This window comes from Myotis yumanensis, unplaced genomic scaffold, assembly GCF_028538775.1.
Source record: "Myotis yumanensis isolate MYYU_CA2020_CCGP unplaced genomic scaffold, mMyoYum1.0.hap1 SCAF_1, whole genome shotgun sequence".
NCBI classification, from domain to species: Eukaryota; Metazoa; Chordata; class Mammalia; order Chiroptera; family Vespertilionidae; genus Myotis; species Myotis yumanensis.
The window spans coordinates 68,455,091-68,478,541 of NW_027223752.1; the positions used below are offsets into that span (position 1 = coordinate 68,455,091).

The 23,451-nt window shown below is 40.8% G+C and overlaps 1 protein-coding gene across 1 annotated transcript in view; it reads right to left on the reverse strand.

Annotated features, from left to right (window-relative positions):
* TERB2 (telomere repeat binding bouquet formation protein 2) overlaps window positions 1-22,988 on the reverse strand; it is a 30,345-nt gene extending 7,357 nt beyond the window's left edge. Inside the window, exons 1-6 of the mRNA XM_070404794.1 lie at window positions 22,925-22,988; window positions 22,755-22,836; window positions 21,679-21,818; window positions 18,658-18,719; window positions 13,077-13,162; window positions 1,656-1,744 (exon numbers count right to left, since the gene is read on the reverse strand). Coding sequence (XP_070260895.1) covers window positions 1,656-1,744; window positions 13,077-13,162; window positions 18,658-18,719; window positions 21,679-21,818; window positions 22,755-22,836; window positions 22,925-22,988 — 523 coding nt within the window. The remainder of the gene's footprint in view (window positions 1-1,655; window positions 1,745-13,076; window positions 13,163-18,657; window positions 18,720-21,678; window positions 21,819-22,754; window positions 22,837-22,924) is intronic.
* Between the last annotated feature and the right edge of the window lie 463 nt (window positions 22,989-23,451).

Here is a 23,451-nt window from a genome sequence, read left to right on the forward strand (position 1 = left end):
AAGGACATGATATTTGCCTCTCAGCATAACCACTATTGCTTGTCTCATTTTTATTCTCATATGTTCATTTCTAGTCTGCAGATGCGGAATGAAGAGTCTTAAAAGGACTCGAACCCTTTTAGGAGGCATTCACTTTTCAAGATTTTTTAAGGAAAAGAAAAGGAGGAGATGTGGGAAACCGCCTATTGTCTTCTCTAGCAGAGAGGTGTGGACAAGGAGCCCGGAATGCTGGTGACCCTTGAGCCCTGGCAAAGGTCAGGGCTGTGCACCCACTGTTCAGTCCAGACAATGGTAGCTGAAGCAACTTCCCTACCAGATAGTCATGTGTATCCTTGCTGATAAGATAGTCTGTCTGTTACTGGGAATTGCCTGCCTAAGGGCTATAGGTGTATCCCAAACTGAATAAAAGGATGGCAAGGCCTGAGCATAAGTGGAGTCCAACCTCTTGGGATGGACTCTCACCTGCCACCCCCAATTTCCAAATTATTATTTCTTGTCTCATCTCTTTCATTTGCGTGCGGCCCCTCTTCCAGAGCCCAAACCGTGAACCATGCAGGACGTGGGGTCACTCACAGAAACCACAACCTTGGTGAATCAGAACAAAACTCTAACTAGCTGAGCTACCCTTCTACCTCCCTTTAAAACAAAGATACTTAATTAACCACTTTGACTATTGAGAGTGTCATGTCGAGTTTGGGGATGGAATATTAAAGTACCTGGATTTAAAAAACTGGGAAGTGTGTCTGGTTTAGAGTATAATCATTTAGAATTATTCAACTAGCTACAATCAGCACAAACAGTTCATCTTTCCTAATAGCACAGGCAACACTTTCCTTCACTGCTAACACTGAGATAATATTCTTTCAATAAAAACTTAATGGGAAAATTGACATTATTACTTAGTCAACTAAGATTATTGGTATGAGTAATTTTGATGTCATGAATAATTTGAAATAGATATTAATGTCAAAAAGAACTCCTAGAATTTAAGAACTCAGTCAGTTGCCCTAGCTGGTTTGGCTCAGTGAATAGAGCATTGAACTGTAGACTGGAAGGTCCTGGGTTCGATTCCAGTCAAGGGCACATGCTCCGATTGTGGGCTCGATCCCTACCTAGTAGGGAGTGTGCAGGAGGCAGCCGATCAATGATACTCTCTCATCATTGATGTTTCTATCTCTCTCTCCCTCTCCCTTCCTCTCTGAAATCAATAAAAATATATTTTTTAAAAAAAGAACTCAGTCACTTTAGCAATATTACCTTCATATCAAATTCTTATCTGAGTGATTATATTTCATGGGTAATATAAGTGTTTATGGTTTATACTAAAAGTGAAACAATTTAAAGTGTGACTCCTGTATTACAAAAATGCTGATAGCACTCAAGAATGATTGAATTTAGAACACCATTACCAACAGGTTATCTATGCATATAGTTTGATTGTTTCTCATAATAGATAACAAGTTCACAGTTAATAAATTAACTATGAATTCAATCAGAAAAAACTGATTAGTATTTTTATTGCCCCACACTGGTGATTGAGCCTGCAACCCAGGCATGTGCCCTGAAACAGGAAATGAACCAGTGATCTCTTGTTTCCTGATTTGATACTCAACCGCTGAGCCACACCAGCTGGGCTAAATTTTATTTTAAATTACCTGTTACCATGTTGTTCACTGGATAATTCTGAAGAGGGCAGTACATCTGCTTTTCTACAACTGGAGTCCTTATAAAATGCTTTTTTGTGCTGTAAAATTAAACAGACAGAAAGTCATATTTATATTTGTCTTTTTGGGACTTGTTTTACAAATGAGACATTATTCCAGGCAATTTATATACATAGTAATCTAATTGCTCTTTGATCAGATTTCAGTCTTGATTGGGTAAAAATGTTAAGTGTGAACTTCTTTTGTGCTTCTAAGTAATAGAAGACCAGTATAGATATTTTTTACTATCTTGGCCAATTTATAAAACAAGTATTTATTGAGTTATATAGAGGCTTGGGTCTTTTACTCAGTATTTTTGAATGCATAATAATTTAACAGTACTTTATAATTAGATAAAATACATATATACAGATATAATGTTAAATATGCCAAAAGAAAAGCATATAGGCTCTATTTTAAATAATCGCAGCATTTTTTGTTGTTATTTAGTGTTTAAATAATTTAAATTCTATTAACTAGTACTTTCATATTTTAAATTTTTTTAAATGATGTCTGGGAAAATCATGAGTTCCACTAAGATTCTGAAGTGACTACTGAGTTTAAAAAAAAGAAAGTTAAATTATTCTGAGTGTAGTTGCATAGTATACAATTAAGTATATTCTAATTTTTAAAAAGCTAAGCAGTTTTTAACTAAAATATCCTATTTTCCAACTGTGCCAAATAATAATGTTTACTACAGTAAGACTATATATAACAAACAGATAATACAATTGTTTGAAAATAAAAACCTTAATAATAAAAAATTGGGATCATCCTTAAATTTAGTATTTTCCTGAAAATCTAAAATTATACTGAGTGATAAATACAGACTTCATTTTCAATTTATTTAAAAATTAGATTTCTTCTAAACTCTTGTAAAAGAAACTATAGCCCAGCTGGTGTGGCTTAGCAATTGAGCCTCAACCCAGGAAACAGGAGGTCGGCGGTTTGATTCCTGATCAGTGCACACGCCTGGATTGCAGGTTCGATCCCCAGTTGGGGTACAGAGGCAGTTGATAGATGATATTCCTCTCTCATCAATGTTTCTATCTCTCTATCCTTCTCCCTTCCTCTCTCTCTCAAAATCCATAAACATATTTTTTAAAAAGAAACTATAGCTCAGTTAGAATGAAATCCTATAAACAGAGCAAAATATTGTTCCCCAAAACATCAGGGACTAAACAAGGATACCCATGATCATTATTATTATTTATCATAGCTCTAAAATTTCTGGCCAAGCAATAAGAGATGTGGAAGGGAAGAAAAATAAAAGGAAGAGATATCTAGTGAGAAGGAAAAGCAATACTCTCATTATTAACAAATGATATGATTGGACACCCTGAAAAGCCAAAAGAATCAACTTAAGTATCCTTAGAATTTTAAATTCCAAGGGGGTAGATATAAGACAAATACATTCAAATCAATAACTTTCCTGTATAACAGCAATAATTAATATAAAATAAAATGGAAGAAATCTACAATAGCAACAAAGTTAATAAAAATCTAGGAATAACCATAATAAGAATTTTATGATTCTATATATAGAAAAATAAAAAACATGACTTAGATATAGAAGAAAAAATAAAGGAAAACCAAAGCATTTTCCTGGATAGGAATTTTGAAAATTATAAAGACAGTGGTTCTTCTCAAATTGAAGTTTAACACAATTCTCAATAAAGTCCCTTAGAGCTTAAGGGGGAAAAAATTCTAAAATTCACCTTAACAACATGTTAGAAGATCTAACAGGAGACAAGACTAAATTTGTAATAGAACGAAAAAACATACCTAGGAATGTTAAGAATAGGAATATTCTTAAAAGAAGTACAGATTTATATAAAGAAAATACGAAAAAGTTCCTTAAGGGCCACAAAAGAAAACTTGAACAAATGGAGGGAAATACCACTTTCTCAGATAGAGGTATTTGACATCATAGACAAGTTAATCTATAAATTAACTCATTAATTTAATCTATAAAGTTAATCTATAAATTCTTTGTAATATCACTACATATAACAGGAATTTTTAAAAAAATATATTTTAATGATTTTTTACAGAAAGGAAGGGAGAGAGATAGAGAGCCAGAAACATCGATGAGAGAGAAACATCGATCAGCTGCCTCCTGCACACCCCCTACTGGGGATGTGCCCGAAACCAAGGTACATGCCCTTGACCGGAATCGAACCTGGGACCTTTCAGTCCGCAGGCCGACGCTCTATCCACTGAGACAAACCGGTTACAGCAACAACAGGAATTTTTTAAAAATATGAACAAGGTGGTTGCAAAAATCAGAAGGAAAATTTCAGAAATAATAGCTAAGAAAACTTGAAAAAGGGTAAGGAGAAGGAACTAGTTCTAGGTATTAAATCATATTATAAGTAATTAAAACAGTGGCCCTGTTGCATCACTAATGGAATACAGTGTATTTATGGGGCCAGTATATTTTCATAGTACCCTCTTTTATATATCTTGGATTTTGAACCATGTGAATATTTTACCTATTAAACATAACTAAATTTTGAAAATAGAAAAATAATGTGTAGCATGAAGAGCCAAGGAAAAATGAGTTTGGGACTTGTTTTTTTTTTTAGGTATTAAAATATATAAATAAAGTTATCTAACTTAAAATAAGATTGTATTGATATAAAAATAGATTCACAGATTAATGGAATAAAACAAATAGTCCAAAAATAGATCTTAAAATACACAAAACAACATATGACAACGGGAAATCACACATCAGTTGAAATAGATTTATTTTTCAAAAAACTGGTGAAAATTTCTTATTTAAAAAACAAAAATAAATTTAGGTATTCACTTATTAACTTATGCCAAAATAAATACCTGCAGAATTAAAAACCCATTTGATCTCTGAATGGGAAAGGATTTTTCTGAAGGTAAAAACAATAGAAAAAATTATAAAAGTGATTAATTTAATAATGTGAACATTTAAAACTTGTATCTCTGAAGAAGTATAAATCAGACCACAAATTAAGGATATAATATGACAAACTGGCAAAAGTTTAATATAGTTATTATATAAAGATGACAGACAAGTTGATAAGAAAGACAATAAGGACCCCCCTAATAGAAAATGGAGAAAGAATAGAACGAAAAAAGCCACAGAAAAGGAACTATAAAATTCTAACAAATTTTAAAATGTTCAAACCTATTAGTAATCAAATAAATATGAAAATTAAAAGAAGATGCCATTTGCATCTATTAAATTAACACAAGGCTTCTTATTAACACTCAATTATAACGATGAGGATGCAGCGAGACCAATACTGCTAGTAATCTAAATTTATGCTTTTGTGGGAAGCAACTAACAGTAGATGTATTGGCCCTTAAAAAGTATTCATATCTCTTTATACTGTAAATTCCACATCTGAGAATTTACATTAAGAAAATGATCTTAAAAAGAAGAGAAAGATTTTTTTCCTTTTTTTTTTTTAAGAAAGATTTATTTTTAAAAAGATGTTCATGAAGGTGCCATAAGAGAAACAACCTGTAAATAATTTAAAACATTTTTAAGCGTGGCTCAATGGTTGAGCCTCGACCTATGAATCAGGAGGTCATGGTTCCATTCCCAGTCAGGGCACATTCCCAGTAGGGAGCATGCAGGAGGTAGCCAATTAATGGTTCTCTCTCATCACTGATGCTTTTATCTCTCTCTCCCTCTCCCTTCCTTTCTGAAATCAATAAAAAATATATTTTTTAAAAAAGGGAAGGTGAGGACATAAGGAAGGCCAAGAGACATATGAAAACATGCTCAAAGTCACTAATCATCTGAGAGATGCAAATCAAAATGATAATGAGATACCATCTCACACCCATCAGAATGGCTATCATCAACAAATCAACAAATGACAAGTGCTGGCGAGGATGTGGAGAAAAAGGAACCCTTGTGCACTGCTGCTGGGAATGCAGACTGGTGCAGCCACTGTGGAGAACAGTATGGAGTTTCCTCAAAAAATTAAAAATGGAACTCCCATTTGACCCAGTAATCCCATTTCTAGGAATATATCCCAAGAAACCAGAAACACCAATCATAAAGGATATATGCATGCCTATGTTCATAGCAGCACAATTTACAATAGCTAACATTTGGAAACAGCCTAAGTGCCCATCAGTAGATGAGTGGATTAAAAAACGGTGGTACATCTACACAATGGAATACTACGCTGCTGTAAAAAGGAAACATCTTCTACCATTTGCAACAGCATGGATGGAGCTGGAGAGCATTATGCTAAGCGAAAGAGGTCAGTCAGAGAAAGATAAATATGATCTTACACATTTGTGGATTATAATGAACAACATAAACTGATGAACAAAACAGATCCAGAGACAGAAGCATCGATCAGATGCTCAAACCTCAGAGGGAAGGTAGGGGAAGGTGAGGGTAAGGGGGAGAGATCAACCAAAGGAGTTGTATGCATGCATATAAACATAACCAATGGACATAGACACCAGGGGGGTGAGGGCATAAGCAGGGGAGGGGGGGCAATGGGAGGATAAGGACACATATGTAATACCCTAATCAATAAAGAAAAAAAAAAAGGAAAATGGTTAAACAAGATGAAATACCATATGCAGCCATTACAAATCATCTACACTAATAAAAGAGAAACATGGTAATTGGTGTACGACCGCTACCCTTCCCATTGGCTAATCAGCATATCCTTATGCAAATTAACTGTCAGCCAAGATGGCGGCCGGCAGCCAGGCAGCTGGAAGGGAACATGAGGCTTGCTTGCTTCAGTGACTGCAGACTCCAACGTTCCCCGCCTCACTTGCCGGCCTCTGAGCTGGCAGTTTGAAACATTCTAACAAATATAGGCCAGGATCTCAGAGCTGAAGTTATACATTGTTTCGATTATAGAACCGAAACAAACCAGATACCTGCTCTTAGAGCTAGAGCCAGAGCTAAAGCTGGCCCAGAATAAAATAAAAAAAGGAGCCGTTGGGAGCTTCAATCAACAACCGCCAGCCTGAAAGCAGCCCTCAGCCCCTCACCCAGACTGGCCAGGCACCCCAGTGGGGACCCCCACCCTGAAGGGTGTGTGACCAGCTGCAAACAGCCATCATCCCCTCATCCAGGCTGGCCAGGCACCCCAGGGGGGACCCCCACCCTGATCCAGGACACCCTTCAGGGCAAACCAGCTGGCCCCCAGGCCTCCATCCTATATAGTAAAAGGGTAATATGCCTCCCAGCACCGGGATCAGCGCAGCCGCGAGGCCTCCTGGCACCGGATCAGCGTGACGGGGGGCAGCGCCCCAACGCCCTGATCGGCCCTGCTGTGTGTGTGACAGGGTGCGGCGCCCCAACTCCCACCCCCCCACGGGCCCTGCTCTGTGTGTGACAGGGTAGAACCATAACTTCCCCATCGGCCCTGCCCTGAGTGTGACAGTGGCGGCACCCCAACCCCCTGATCGGCCCTGCTCTGTGGGTGATAGAGGGCGGCGTCCCAACCCCCTGATCCACCCTGCTCTGTGTGTGACAGGGGGCGGTGCCCCAACTCCCCTATCGGCCCTACTCTGTGAGTGACAGAGGGGAGCTCCTCAACCCCCTGGTGGTCCCTGCTCTGTGTGTGACAGGGGGGAGCTCCCCAACCCCCTGATGGGCCCTGCTCTGTGGGTGACAGGGGGGAGCTCCCCAACCCCCTGATGGGCCCTGCTCTGTGGGTGATAGGGTATGGAGCCCCAACCCCCCTGATGGGCCCTGCTCTGTGCATGATAGGGGGCAGCGCCCCAACCCTCTGATCCGCCCTGCTCTGTGTGTGATAGGGGGTGGTGCCCCAACTCCCCTATTGGCCCTACTCTGTGAGTGAGAGGGGGGAGCTCCTCAACCCCCTGTTGGGCCCTGCTCTGTGTGTGACAGGGTATGGAGCCCCAACCCCCCTGATGGGCCCTGCTCTGTGCGTGTCAGGGGGCGGCGCCCCAACTCCCCAATCGGCCCTGCTCTGAGCCCGACCAGGGGCTGCATCCAGGGATTGGGCCTGCCCTCTGCCACCCGGGAGCAGGCCTAAGCCAGCAGGTCATTATCTCCCGAGGGGTCCCAGACTGGGAGAGGGCACAGGATGGGCTGAGGAACCCCCTTTCCCCCCGAGTGCACAAATTTTTGTGCACTGGGCCTCTAATAATCTAATAAAAGACAAACATGCAAATTGACCGTAACTTCACTATGCCTTAAGCCACGCCCACCAGCCCATCAGAGCAACTATATGCAAATTAACCCAACCAAGATGGCGCCGGCAGCCACGGAGCTGGAGCAAGCAGGAGGCTTGGTTGCTCCAGTGATGGAGGAAGCCAAGCTTCCCACCTGTCCTGGCCGGCTCTCAGTTCCACTGAAGGCAACAAAGTTTCAATTATAGAAGGTAAATAAATCCCAGGATTAAAAAAAAAAGAAAAAATGGAGAGGCTGGGAGCTTCTGTCGCTGGGGGGGAGGGAGGGGGTCCTTGGCCAGCCTAAAAACAGCCCTAGCCCCTCACCCAGACTGGCCAGGCACCCCAGTGGGGACCCCCACCCTAAAAGGGGTGTGACCAGCCTGAAAACACCCATCAGCCCCTCACCCAGGCTGGCCAAACCTCCATGGGGTGAGGGTCCCCACTGGTGGGGGCGCTTTACCAGCCTGCAAACAGCCATCAGCCCCTCACCTAGGCTGGCCAGGCACCACAGTGGGAACCCCCACCCTGAAGGGGGTGTGACCAGCTGCAAACAGCCATCAGCCCCTCACCCAGGCTGGCCAGGCACCCCAGCAGGACCCCCACCCTGATCCAGGACACCCTTCAGGGCAAACCAGCCGGCCCCCACTCATGCACCAGGACTCTATCCTATATAATAAAAGGGTAATATGAAAACTGACCCTAACAGCAGAATGACTGGGAATGATTGGTCACTATGACACACACTGACCACCAGGGGCCAGACGCTCAATGCAGGAGCTGCCCCCTGGTGGTCAGTGCGCTCCCACAGGGGGAGCTCTGCTCAACCACAAGCCAGGCTGACAGCTGCCAGTACAGTGGTGGTGGTGGGAGCCTTTCCCGCCTCCTCAGCAGCACTAAGGATGTCAGACTGCAGCTTAGGCCTGCTCCCTGCTGGCAAGTGGACATCCCCGGAGGGCTCCCAGGCTGCCAGAGGGATGTCTGATTGCCAGCTTAGGCCCAATTCCCTGGGGAGCAATCCTAAGCCAGCAGGTGGTCATCTCCTGAGGGGTCCCAGACTGTGAGAGGGCACAGGCCAGGTTGAGGGACCCCCCAAGTGCACAAATTTTTGTGCACTTGGCTTCTAGTATCAAATAAGGCTTTTCCAAATGGGGAAAATCAAGAGACAGACTAAACAGGATAGGACAAAAGTAGGTTTATAGTTATTCATGTAGAAATTAATACAGTAATCTACACTAATAAAAGAGAAACATGGTAATTAGTGTACGACCGCTACCCTTCCCATTGGCTAATCAGCATATCCTTATGCAAATTAACTGTCAGCCAAGATGGCGGCCGGCAGCCATGCACTGAAGCGAGCAGGGAGGCTTGCTTGCTCCAGTGACGGCAGACTCCAACGTTCCCCGCCTAACTTGCCGGCCTCTCAGCTGCAACTCTAAGCAACTATGTACTATGTTGCAAATAAGAAGCTAAACAAAACCCCAGAAACCAGCCGGACTGAAAGCCAGCCGGACCTCAACATTGTATCGATGTTTTCAGCAGCGAGGCCTCAGAGCTAAAGCTGGCCCAGAATTAAAAAAAAAAAACAAAAAACAAAAAACAAGGAGCGGTTGGAAGCTTCAGTCACTCGCCAGCCGGAAAACAGCCCTCAGCCCCTCACCCAGACTGGCCAGGCACCCCAGTGGGGACCCCCACCCTGATCCAGGACTCCCTTTAGGGCAAACCAGCCAGCCCCTACCCATGCACCAGGCCTCTATTCTATATAGTAAAAGGGTAATATGCCTCCCAGCGCCGGGATCAGCGGAGCAGCGAGGCTTCCAGCACCGGGATCAGAGTGACAGGGGGCAGTGCCCAAACCCCCTGATCGCCCTGTGGCTCTGTGTGTGACAGGGGGCGGGGCCACAACCTCCCTATCTGCCCTGCTCTGTTCGTGACAGGGGAAGGCGCCCCAACCCCCTGATCAGCCCTGCTCTGTGCCTGATAGGGGGGAGCTCCCCAACCCCCCTGAAGGGCCCTGCTCTGTGTGTGACAGGGGGCAGTGCCCCAACCCCCTGATTGCCCCTGCTCTGTGAGTGACAGGGGGCAGCGCCCCAACCCCCTGATCGGCCCTGCTCTGTGCATGACAGGGGGTGGCGCCACAACCTCCCCATCGACCCTGCCTTGAGTGTGATAGGGGGCGGTGCCCCAACCCCCCAATCGGCCCTACCCTGAGCGTGACTGAGGGTGGCATCCCAACCTCCCAATCCGCCCTGCTCTGTGCATGATGGGGCAGCGCCCCAACTTCCCAATCGGCCCTGCTCTGAGCCTGACCAGGGGCTGCACTTAGGGATTGGGCCTGCCCTCTGCCACCCGGGAGCAGGCCCTAGCCAGCAGGTCGTTATCTCCCGAGGGGTCCCAGACTGCGAGAGGGCACAGGCCAGGCTGGGGGACCCCCTCTCCCCCCACCAAGTGCACAAATTTTTGTGCACCGGGCCTCTAGTTAATAAATAATAATATAAGCATAAACTCTGTGTTTTACATACATACTGTAAACCGAATTTTGCACCACCCTGTATATGCAGTCAACATCAACTCTATTTAATGCATGTATTTGTATAAAACTAGCAGAAATATGCTAATGATGGTTATCTCTCTGGTGGAGTTTAAATGTTCTTTATTCATTTTTTTGTATTTTCTATTTTGACAAATTGTATGCATTACAGTCATAATAATATAATTACTGTAATTAAAAACAAGAAAAGAAATCCATACAATTTTCTGCAGATTTTAGGAACATATGGGGAAGGAAAACAGCATAGTGATTAAGGGTTTGGAGTCAGTCAACTTTACTACTTGATTAATATTCGGTGAATTATTTAGCTCTCTGAGACCTCAACTATAAAATGGGGCTAATACTATTTATCTATCTTATAAGGTACTAAGAACCAAATTAATTATTGTGAACTGCTGAGCTCACAAGAGTCTTGTATTTAGCAAGTACTAAATAACTAGTTCGCCACTTAGTGTTCAATACTAGTAGTATGCCAACAAAATAAATGACTCAAGGGTAAAGTATATTTTATCTATGTTTGCACTACACCCTCTGGTGGTTCCACGAAGAAATGGCTCTAGGTTGACACTGAAGGTGCGTCTATTCATATCCTTTGTCTATTTTTGTTGTTATTGGATTGGACATATTTCCCCAGATTTGCAAGTCCTCTTTATATATTAAGGAAACAAGCCTTTGTCAAATGTTTTTCCTAGTGTATATTTTTCTTTTGACTTGGATTATAATATTTTTATTGCCATGTACAAGTTTAAAATATTTTTTGGTCATGTTTATCAATTATTTTCTTTTTAAAAATATTTTTTAATTCATTTCAGAAAGAAAGGGAGAGGGAGAGAGAGAGAAAAATATCAATGATAAGAATCATTTATTGGCTACGGGAGCTCATAACCAGGGCATATGCCCTGACTGGGATTCAAACCATGACCTCCTGGTTCATAGGTCAACACTCAACCATTGCACCACACCAGCCAGGCACTCTTTTCTTTAATGGATTCTGTGCTTTGAAGGAAACTTGTTTTTGTTGTTGTTGTTTTAATCCTCACCTGAGGATATTTTTTCCATTGATTTTCAGGCAGAATGGAAGGGAGGGAGAAGGGGGGAGAGAGAGAAACATCAATTGCTTGCTTCCCACATGCGCCCCAAGCGGAGCCGGGGATTGAATCCCCAACCAAGGTCCATGCCCTTGAATGGGAATCAAACGCTCAACCCTTTGGTCTGAGGGCTGATGCTCTAACATAACCACTGAGCAAAACTGGTCAGGTCAGGACAACTGTTTCTTAAAGAATGTATATATCTTGTATCTTTCCTAGTCAAATGAATCAGGGAGGGACTTTTTATTTCCATTTCCCAGCCTTCTCTTACAAGACCATTTAAAATAACTACTAGTGCCGAAACCGGTTTGGCTCAGTGGATAGAGCATCGGCCTGCGGACTGAAAGGTCCCAGGTTCAATTCCAGTCAAGGGCATGTACCTGGGGTGTGGGCCCATCCCCCGTAGGAGGTGTGCAGGAGGCAGCTGATCGATGTTTCTCTCTCATCGATGTTTCTAACTCTCTATCTCTCTCCCTTCCTCTCTGTAAAAAATCAATAAAATATATTTTAAAAATAAAAAAATAAAATAAAATAACTACTAGTATTCTCTCCTCTATCCACCTCTTAATATCTTCATCGTCTCACCTCTTCTAGTTTCATTTTTCTTCCTTTCCTTACCAATTTCTTATCTCAAAAAGCATAACAAGTAAGCTCAAAGGAGTGTTACACATAGAGATCCAAAAGACCTAAAATATGGATTCTTAAACTTAAGCGGTAAAATATCTAGAAGTCACAGGACCATGAAGCAATGTTTTATTAAACTTAGCATAATTGAATATACAACATTGTGTTAAATCAGACAAAAACTTACATCAAATTTTAACAAACTAAAATAGTAGGTAGAAAAAATATGAGGAAAAATATAAGGAGAAAAACAACATTGAGAAAAATGATAAGGATTAAACTTATTACTTTTTATATGGAAGAAAGACTAATATTGATCATTTTTATTTTAGTAGCCAAATACCAGACTTTCACATAACCAATGCTTCCCTATGAATATTTTAAAACCATTGAACTGGAAAATATGAAATTAGGACTAGATAATAAATAAGCCTGCAATAAGGGGGCCTCTCATAGATTAGCCCTAACACAATGGCAAGTCCATGTTTGTCTTTTTAAATTTAATTTCTTAAACCAAAGTAATCACATTACAAACAATTTAGAAAGGAGAGGGAGAAATCACTCAGAACTTCCAACCCTAATAATATTACTGCTAATATTTAGTATATTTTCTTCTTATTAAAAATATATTTTAAAAATAATATAACAGCATTCATAATATAGATAAAATTCTAGTTTCTTTTCTGCAAGGTTAATCTAGCATAGTAGTTAAATGCACGGGCTCTAGAATTAGACTGATCTAGTTCAAATCCTGCTTCTCCCCACTTATACAAGACTTTGGACAAATTATAATCTATCTGACCCCAGATCTTTTTCTAAAATGTCAATGTGAAAATGATAATATAATCTCATAAGAAGACTATAAAAATTAAATGAGATAAATACACTGTCAGTGTTCAAAGATGTCTACATTGAATTGAATATCAATGAAGTATATGAATTCAATACCTTTTGGATAATTCTTTTTTGTGATCTGTGGCCAGTTCACTGCTTTCCTTAAGGATATTTATTTCATTTGACATTACTTCATCATGCTGTGGATAGCAAAAGAAATCACATTTTTAAAAATCAGCACACCAATAAGCCAATCAATAAATTTTTTAATGAAAGAAAAGTACATTGGCACTATATAAGAGTCATAAAGTATTTAAACACCTAGGAACATTCAATCTAGTTTGGTGGAAAAAAACTTAACAAAATTCTGTACACACAGAATTACATTCTATATTTTTAGGATACATAAAGAACAAACTTTTTAAAATATCAGCTGTGGTTGTATTAGATAGTAAAACTTTTGACAGATTTTATTCTTTTTCAGTTTTTGAAATTTTCCCTAATGTGGTCATATTACTTCTTAGTTTTTTAAAAATAAGGAAACCAAAAAAGTGTTCTTAAACTCTCTTAAAATTTTTAAATTGAAAACTCCTAGGCTGTCTGTGAGCTACAAATCAAAAATATGAAGTAAGATTTACAAATTGTTTCCCCTTCAAAATTAAAATGAAGTATTTAGCTATGGAGTTACAAAAGAACTAAAGATTATGTGACAGTAACTCAGATACTGGTACCTATCACATAATATATTTACTTAGTATGCCAATAGGAAATTGCTATATTTATGTCACAAATACACTCTAAATAATAATAATGCTTCCCAAAATTACTTACCAGTTTTACCCTTATTGTTGCCATTCGGTGAAGTACAGTGGGGCCTTGACTTACGAGTGTCCCGACTAACGAGTTTTTCGAGATACCAGCTGTCTCTCGGCCGATTTTTTGCTTTGAGTTGACAGAGTAATTTGAGTTAACGAGCTCCTTAACAAGCTCCTTAACAAGCTCCATCACGGAACGAATTAAACTCGTAAGTCAAGGCCCCACTGTATCTTCTACTTATATATACCAGGTGTCCTGGTTAATAATTCGGATTTTGTAATCAAAGAAAACACGATAATTTCAAGAGAAACATCAAAAGTGCTTTATTCAAAGTAATGTCCATTGCTAGCTACACATTTCCCCTATCTTTCAGGTAATTTGTGGATACCGTCCCAATAGAACTTTTCCTGTTTTGAGGCAAACCATCCAGAGACCCAATTTTCCATTTCTTCATACCCGCTGCTCAGAAAGTGCGTGTGCCTCAATTGGAACAAGTGGTAATCTGATGGAGCAAGGACTGGTGAATACAGTGGGTGGGTTAATACTTCCTAGGCAAGATCTTTTAACGTGTCTTTAACTGGTTTTGAAGTGTGTGATGGTGCGTCATCATGAAGCAAAATTACTTTGCCATGTCTTCTGGCACATTCTGGTCATTTCACGATCAAAGCATGGTTCAAATTGATTATTTGTTGTCGGTAGCGATCAGTATTAACGGTTTCACCTGGTTTTAGAAGCTCATAATACACCATACCTTCCTGATCCCACCAAACGCAGAGCATTGTCTTCTTTCTGAAGCAATTTGGCCTGGCAGTTGATGTTGATGGTTGACCTGGATTAACCCATGATTTTGTGCATTTGGGATTCTCAAAATAAATCCACTTTTCATCGCCAGTCACAATTCGATGCAAAAAAGACTTTCATGCTGTTGAAGCAACATTTTACTGATGACTTTTTGGTTTTCCATTTGTCTTTCGTTCAGTTGATGTGGCACCCATTTTCCTTCCTTTAAAATCTTTCCCATTGCTTGTAAACAATTGGAAATTGTTTGCTGAGCAACGTTTAATCTTTCTGCAAGTTGTTTTTGAGTTTGACATGCATCTTCATCCAATAATGCTTGTCATTGTTGGTCTTCAAACTTTTTCAGTTGACCTGGACGTTCTTTGTCTTTCACATCAAAATCATCACTTTTAAAGCATTTAAACCAGTGTTCACAAGTATCTTGAGATGCAGCATGTTCACCATAAGCTTCCCGAAGTATACAATAACTTTCGGCAGCACTTTTCTTCAAAATAAAGTAATGAATTAAAACTTCCCACAAATGTTCTTTTTTTTGGCATGAAATTTGACATTTTTAAGCGTAAAAATATCTATGATGTTAACACCTTCAGCAAATTTGACATATGAAGTTTTGAAGCTTGCTGTCAATACAACAAAATAGCATACATATCAAATCACATATGTATCAACATATGTGTAACTCCATCTATTGAAAAAAATCTGATTAACTGGTATACCTGGTACTACTAGAGGCCCAGTGCATGACATTCGTGCACTGGGGGAGGGGGGTTGACCGTCAGCTGGCCTGCCCCTTTTCACAGTCCATGACCCCCCTGAGGGGTCCTTAGTGCTGCCCTGGAGACAGGAGAGACTCCTGTCACTGCCGCTGCGCTCGCCAGCTGTGAGCCCAGCTTTTGGCTGAGCAGCACTCCCCCTGTGGGAGCGCACTGACCACCAGGGGGCAGCTCCTGCGTTGAGTGTCTGCCCCTGGTGGTCAGTGCACTTCATAGCGACCAGTCATTCAGCCAGTCAGTCAATTTGCACATTAGGATTTTATTATATAGAACTAGTGGCCCGGTGCATGAAATTCGTGCATGGGGGGGGGGGGTGTCCCTCAGCCCAGCCTGCACCCTCTCCAATCTGGAACCCCTCAGGGGATGTCCAACCGCCGGTTTAGGCCCGATCCCAGGCAGTTGGACATCGCTCTCGCAATCCGGGACCACTGGCTCCTAACCGCTTACCTACCTGCCTGCCTGATCGCCCCTAACCTAACCACTCTGCCTGCTGGCCTGATCACCCCCAACTGCCCCCACCCCCGCCAGCCTGTTCACCCCCAACTGCCCCCCCCACCGGCCTGCTTGCCCCCAACTGCCCTCCCCTGCTGGCCTGATCGCCCCCAGCTGCCCTCCCCTGCTAGCCTGATCTCCTCTAACTGCCTCTGCCTTGGCCCTGCCCCCATGGTTTTGTCCAGAAGGACATCTGGAAGGTCTCCTGAAAGGTCTCCCAGTCTAATTAGCATATTACCCTTTTATTAGTATAGATAATTACATTATAATTGGCTAATAATCTATATCAATCAATATTTTGAAATAACTAATAAAATCCTTTGATATATAATCATACAAATTCTAGAGTCAATAGTCTCCAGTCAATAGTCAATAGTCTAGCAGGAATGTTCTACTAATTTTAGTAGAAAAAACATTGGACTGGGATGGAGCTGAGAAAATTTTGTTCCACTTTGCTAATAATATCTGGCTATGTGAACCAAGACAAATCTTTGCTTCTCTTTACCTCAGTTTTCTCATTTCTAAAACTGAGTGATTAAATTAATGATCTTTAAGAACTTTTTAGCTCGAAAGTTCTGGTATACTCAATAATACTGTCATGCCCTGACCAGTTTTGCTCAGTGGATAGAGCATTGGCCTGCGGACTGAAGGGTCCCGGGTTCGATTCCGGTTAGGGGCATGTACCTCGGTTGAGGGCACATCCCCAGTGGGGAGTGTGCAGGAGGCAACTGATCGATGTTTCTAACTTTCTATCCTTCTCCCTTCCTCTCTGTAAAAAATCAATAAAATATGTTTAAAAAAATAAAAAAATTACTGTCAAATAATCATTCATGTCCCTGGAAACACTGATAAGTCAAGGATTAAATATTTTGGTCCTTTGTACAACATAGCCAAAGAATATAAAAGAACTATTAGTATTTTTAGATGATAACACTTTGGGAAGAAAAAACAAATTTATTTTAAAAAGTACAAAATATGTAAATTAATTGCTTGGCTTTAGGCATATTATATTATAAAGATGTTCTCCCTAACTGTCTATTTTGAAAAAATTTCAAACTTACCGAATGTTAAAGAATAATACAATAAGTACAATATACCTTTCACCTAGGTTCACAAAGTTTTAACATTTTTACACCCTGCATTCCTTCTATAAATTTTTATTTTTAATGGACCATTTGAAAATATTTTCAGATATTATAACATTTTACTCCTTATCTTTAGCATGCATTTTCTTTTAAATATATTTATATTGATTTCAGAGAGGGAAGGAGAGGGAGAGAGCTATAGAAACATTAATGATGAGAAAGAATCATTGATCAGGTGCCTCCTGAACACCCCACACTGGGAATTGAGCCTGCAATCCAAACATGTGCCCTGACCAGGAATTGAAACGCAACCTCCTGGTTCATGGGTCGAAGCTCAACCACTGAGCCACACTGGCCAGGCTTTTAGCATGCATTTTCTAAAAATTAATGTTAACTCAATATCACCTAATATACAGTCCATGATACACACCTGTGGGGGAAGGAGAGGGAATGGAATGGCATGGGCATGCTCCCTGGAAGGAGAATGCCTTCCTGCCTTTTTTTTTTTTTTTTTTTTTTTTTTTAAATAGCATTGTTTTAAAGAGCCTAAGCCAGCTAGTTGTTTTCCGAAATTCTCAATATTCTAGAATTGCCTGTTTACCCATAAGTAGATTCAGGTTAAGCATTTTGAACAAGAACATTACACAGATAATATTGTGTACTTTTTATTATATCACATCAAGCTGAACATAATTTAGCATCATCCAGTATTGGTGATGCTAAATTCAATCAATTGGTTAAGGTGGTAGTCTGATAGATCTCTCCAGTGTAAAGGTACATTGCTTACCTTTATAATAAGTAATCTGTGAGGTGATCATTTGCGATCATGCATTAATGACCCTTGCCTAAGTCAATTATTTTATTGGGAGTGTTAAAGTGGGGATTTTCTATTCTATTATTCTTTGTATATTTATTAGCTGCTATTCTGTAAGGAAATTTTCTCTTATCCCACCTTTTCCTTCCTCCATCCCTTCCTTCTTTCTTTCCTTGCTCTGTTCTTCCATTTTTTTCTTTATGTTTTTGAAGTATCACTATATAATCATGGACTTTAAAAAATTTAATGTTTTGCCAAAACCGGTTTGGCTCAGTGGATAGGGTCCTAGGTTCAATTCCGGTCAAGGGCATGTACCTGGGTTTCGGACACATCCCCAGTAGGAGATGTGCAGGAGGCAGCTGATCGATGTTTCTCTCTCATCGATGTTTCTAACTCTCTATCCCTCTCCCTTCCTCTCTGTAAAAAATCAATAAAATATAAAAAAAATTTAATGTTTTATAATCCATTACTGTCATTGTTAATTTTGATGTTCAAATTATCCCAAATTTGGCTATTGCATAAAGATTATGAAGTCAAAAGCATAGGCAAATTGAAGCAGGATGGCAAAAGCTAAAGTCAGTTTTTAGTATTATACACATGTATTGGGGGTGTTATTCAAAACATTTAACAAATGGCACAATAATTAATCAATGAGAATCTACACTGGCAGTAAAGAACTGGTCTATACTGTGCAACAATCACTCCCTTAATATTACTGACAAAAGCAAATTTTCAAGTTATGTGAATAATTTTATTCATACAAAAAAATCTCAATATAACTATTGTACTAGTATAAAAACAATGTCAATTAATTCCTTAATCTGGATCATGTCACAGGCAAACATTTTTAAGATTATATTGCTTTCAAAAATTTTTGAAACTATAGATTTTAATTAAGTACTTTATTTTACTCTTACCTTTTCTGTCAGAAAATGTTGGTTTTGTTCCCAAATAAAACTGCCAATTTTTCTTCTTATTTCTGTGATAGGGAAAAAAAAACCAATACCATTTTCTTAAAGTAAATGTAACATTTTCTGAATTTTACTTGAAGTCTGAAATTTCTAGGCCAGCATTTTCCCACTTGTACCAAAATTATCTAAGATACTTGTTTAAAATGCAGATTCCTTTTGAATATCATTGAGAAGGAGCTAAGGAATTTGCATTTCTATCAAACTTTCCAAATGATTCCAATTTATTATGAGAATCACTGTTGTAAACTTTTCCAGCTGGAATATCCCTTTTCATTAAATGTGTCTTTAGGCCAAGCATTAATAAAGAAAACGATTGTCCAGTCAAAATAAAAGCTATATCACCCAGCTGGCATGGCTTGGCAGTTGAGTGTTTACCCAGGAACCAAGAGGTCACTGGTTTGATTCCTGGCCAGGGCATATGCTGGGGTTGCAGGCTCGATTCCAAGTAAGGGGACGTGCAGGAGGCAGCTAATCAGTGATTCTCTCATCATTGACGTTTCTATCTTTCTCTCCCTTCTTTTCTAATATCAATAAAAATATATTCATTTTAAAAAGCTATAAAATTCTGGAATTTGTAGAATAGAGGTCCTCAATAATTCAATAATTTACTTTGTTAAAAGAAAGGTGGAAGAGCAATGTGTCTAGTGAGCATGGTAGTACAGGAATTTTACAATGCTTAGTATGTCAGAAGACTATGTCATCATCCTAACTCAAAGATCCTAAAAGATTCCACAGTAGCCCACTCAAAGACAAAATGGTAGAATTCCTCAAGATCTATTCTGCCTAGTAGTAGCCACTTAGGCAGATGTGGGCACCACATTGAAATGTGTCACTAGTCCAAACTGAAATGTGCTGTAAGCATAACATATTGAATTTCAAAGACTTAGTATCAAAAAAAGAATGTAAATGTCCAGCCGGTGTGGCTCAGTGATTGAGCATCGACCAATGAATTAGGAGGTCATGGTTTGATTTCTGGTCAGGGCACATGCCCAGGTCGTGGGTTGCAGGAGGCAGCTGATCAATGATCCTTTCATCATTGATGTTTCTATCTCTCTTTACTTCTCCCTTCCTCGCTAAAGTAATTATTGAGATATTTTAAATTATGTATGTGTGTATATATATATACACACATACATAATTTAAAATATCTCAATAATTTTTATATTATTATATATAGAAAATGATACTTTATATATATTAGGTTAAATAAAATACATTCTTAAAATTAATTTCACCTATTTCTTTTTATTCTTTTTATTTTTTTAAAATATATTTTATTGATTTTTTACAGGGAGGAAGGAAGAGGAATAGAGAGTTAGAAACATTGATGAGAGAGAAACATCAATCAGCTGCCTCCTGCACATCCCCTACTGGGGATTTGCCCGAAACCAAGGTACATGCCCTTGGCTGAAATCGAACCTGGGACCTTTCAGTCTGCAGGCCAATGCTCTATCCACTGAACCAAACCGGCCAGGGCTCTTTTTATTTTTAATGTGACTACTAGAAAATTTAAGATTAATATGTGCCTCACATTTGCATCTTCATACTTCTACTAGACAATACTGGTCTAGATGGATAATAATGTATAGTTTTTATTTTTAAAAAAGAGCACGTTTTCATTTCTGACAGTTTTAAAAATTTAAATACATTTTAAGACGCTAAACTCAAATACAGGAGTCATTAATTTATTTATTTACATCACCACTTAGAGCAACTTATTATAAACAGGTCCTACAAGGACATTAAAACTATGAAAGGAACCCAATTTTGGGGGGTTTCTAAAACTCTTCTATAGAAATCTTTTTTGAGTTGTTTGGGTTTCTTTTTAATACTTTGCTCATGGGGAATGTGTACATCTGTCTTGCTAGGGATGGACACATACACATCAAGAATTGGGTAATAATGCAAGACCTATAAAAATGAATATTTTGCCCAACCTGTGTGGCTCAGTGATTGAGCATTGACCTGTGAACCAGGAGGTCAGGGTTTGATTCCGGGTCAGGGTATATGCCTGGGTTGTGCGCTGAATCCCCAATGGGGCACATGCAGGAGGCAGCCAGTCAATGATTCTCTTTCATCATTGATGTCTCTATCTCTCCCTCTCCCTTCCTCTCTGAAATGAATAAAATAATATATTTTTTTAAAGTGGGATATTTAATTAGCCCAGATAAAATAGGTAGGATTTGAACAGAACAAATCAAGGAAAACTAAAAGAACCACTTTCAGCCGAAACCGGTTTGGCTCAGTGGATAGAGCGTCGGCCTGCGGACTGAAAGGTCCCAGGTTCGATTCCGGTCGGGGGCATGTACCTGGGTTGCGGGCACATCCCCAGTGGGAGATGTGCAGGAGGCAGCTGATCGATGTTTCTCTCTCATCGATGTTTCTAACTCTCTATCTCTCTCCCTTCCTCTCTGTAAAAAATCAATAAAATATATTTAAAAAAAAAAAAAAAGAACCACTTTCAGAAGCAGTTTATTTACTTGACCTTTACTTCACAGGGTTGCTGAAATAATTAATGTGAAAGTACTTTAAAGAACAATAGTAATATATGGGTTTATTATCATAATGAATCTTTAAAAATAGAGAAAATTTTCAGAAATATAACGAAGAGATTCAAAACTAGCAAAGAACCGTTTATTGAATGCTCACATATCAGACTACTTATATTATCTGATTTTATCCGCAAAACAACTTGGGAGAAGTTGCTAAAGGTTACAGAACTAGTGAGTGTTGGATCCCAGCCAGTGAACCCTGTGAGGACAAGATCTGCATGTGTATTATTCAGCACCGAATCCCCAGCGCCTGGGTGGAAACCTGGCACACAGTAGGAGCTCAGTGAATGCATGAATCAAGGATAAACAAATAAAACTAGAATATACATCAAGGCAATCTGACCCCAAGTCCATGCTTGTCCACTTAGCAGGATCTGGCTGCCTAACAGGGGTTGGATGAATGATCTTTGCTAACCTTCTTGCAGGCATGCAGGAGGAAGAACGAAATGACCTAAAGCCACTGAATTTTTAATTTCAGCATTAGCGACTGCAGCGAGATAGTAGGCATGAAACACGGTAGCATTATCATCTATGTAGTCGAGGCTCTGATAGACTCTAGGAGGGGGAAAAAAGAAAATATTTTAGGTTATGAAATAAACAAGAATGTATTCAACCTTGCAGAAATAGAATAAATAAACGGAAGTAGGAACGATTATCCACAGGTAACCAGGAGACTGAGGGTTCTGAGGCCGGGGATTAGACCTCGGCTTTACAAACACAACCCCACAGCAATGTGGAGGAGGATCGCAGGTGGACAGCGCGAAGGCAGCGCAGCCTCTCAGAAAAACACCCCGAGAGTCAGGGCAAGAGGAGATCGGGGTGCTGCTAAGGCCGTGAGAGTGGTTGCGGAGAGCGTTGGAGGGGCACAGCCACGGTGTTTGAACACTGACCGGTTCGTGGGGGGAGGGGTTGTCAGCCCAAAGCAGCTAGGGAGGCTTTAAGCTGGAGAACACCGGGCCTACTGCAGGTATGAGGGGCATGCAGGAGATTTCGTTTAAACGTACTGAATAGGAGGGGCCTCCAAGGAGTCACGTGGTGCCTCCACCCACGAACCAGGAGGTCAAGGTTGGGTTCCAGGTCAGGGCACAGGCCCGGGTTGCAGGCTCGATCCGGGTGTGGGGCGTGCAGAAGGCAGCCGATCAACAATCCTCTCTCATCATTGATGTGTCTGTCCCTCTCTCCCCATCCCTTTCTATCTCTGTAATCAATAAAAACATATTTTCTAAAAAAAGTCGCGTGGAGTTGTGGGAGGGGCAGCTGTTACTACCGGAACTCAAGAAGTGACTCGGGGACGGGGAGGAGGCCAGGCCATCGTGGCAGAAAGGAGAGGAGAAAGGCTACGTATCCTAATCCCCACATCTAGGACTGGAAACTCGCTCTATTCCAGTCTTTCCCGATCATCCACACTGATGAGCGGCCGCAGCTTCCACCTCCAACTCCTGGCTCATCAGGACTCGCCAGGCAATGGCGGGCGGCCTGGCAGTCAGGTACCTCAGCGTGTCGGGGTGAGAAGCATCGCAGCTGAACAGGAAGTCGGCGGCCCTCAGGTCACTGATGGTCCCCCCTTCGGCCACTGTGGAGGCAAGAGCGAAGAGGGGGTGAGCCAGCAAGGACCCTGGGGCCTTCACCACCCCGCCCACCCTTTCGCCCTCGCTTCCTACCCCAGAATTGCCTCAGGTTCCCACTGACGCTGCGGCAGAACCATCCCCGCTGCCCTTGAAACATGGCGCCGCCGTGTGGTTGAGGGTGTGGGGGAGGGAACTGTAGCAGAGATCGCTGATTGGTCCCGGCTCCAAAGCCCGGCTCGATGATTGGTTCTCAGGGTAATGGGCGGGAAAAGCCAGCAGCGGCAGGAGGAAGAAGGATCCCGTCGCTACCAGGCTGAGGGAACCAACTCCTAGGACTGTGCACAGGACGCTCGGCTTCCCCTCCTTCAGCGCGGAGGGGTCAGTAGCCACACTTGTGAGTTTTAAACCCAAAGTGCATACTAACAAAATTCTTGTGCCATGTTGTACAGGCAGGAGTGCAGGTTCTGTAGCATCAATTTTTTTTTAATTGAAATATAATTGACTTACAATATTAGTTTTAGTGATTTGATATTTATGCACATTACAATGTTGATTATCCCCATAAGTCTAGTTACCTTCTCTCACTGTATGAAGTTACTACAGTACTATTGACTATTCTC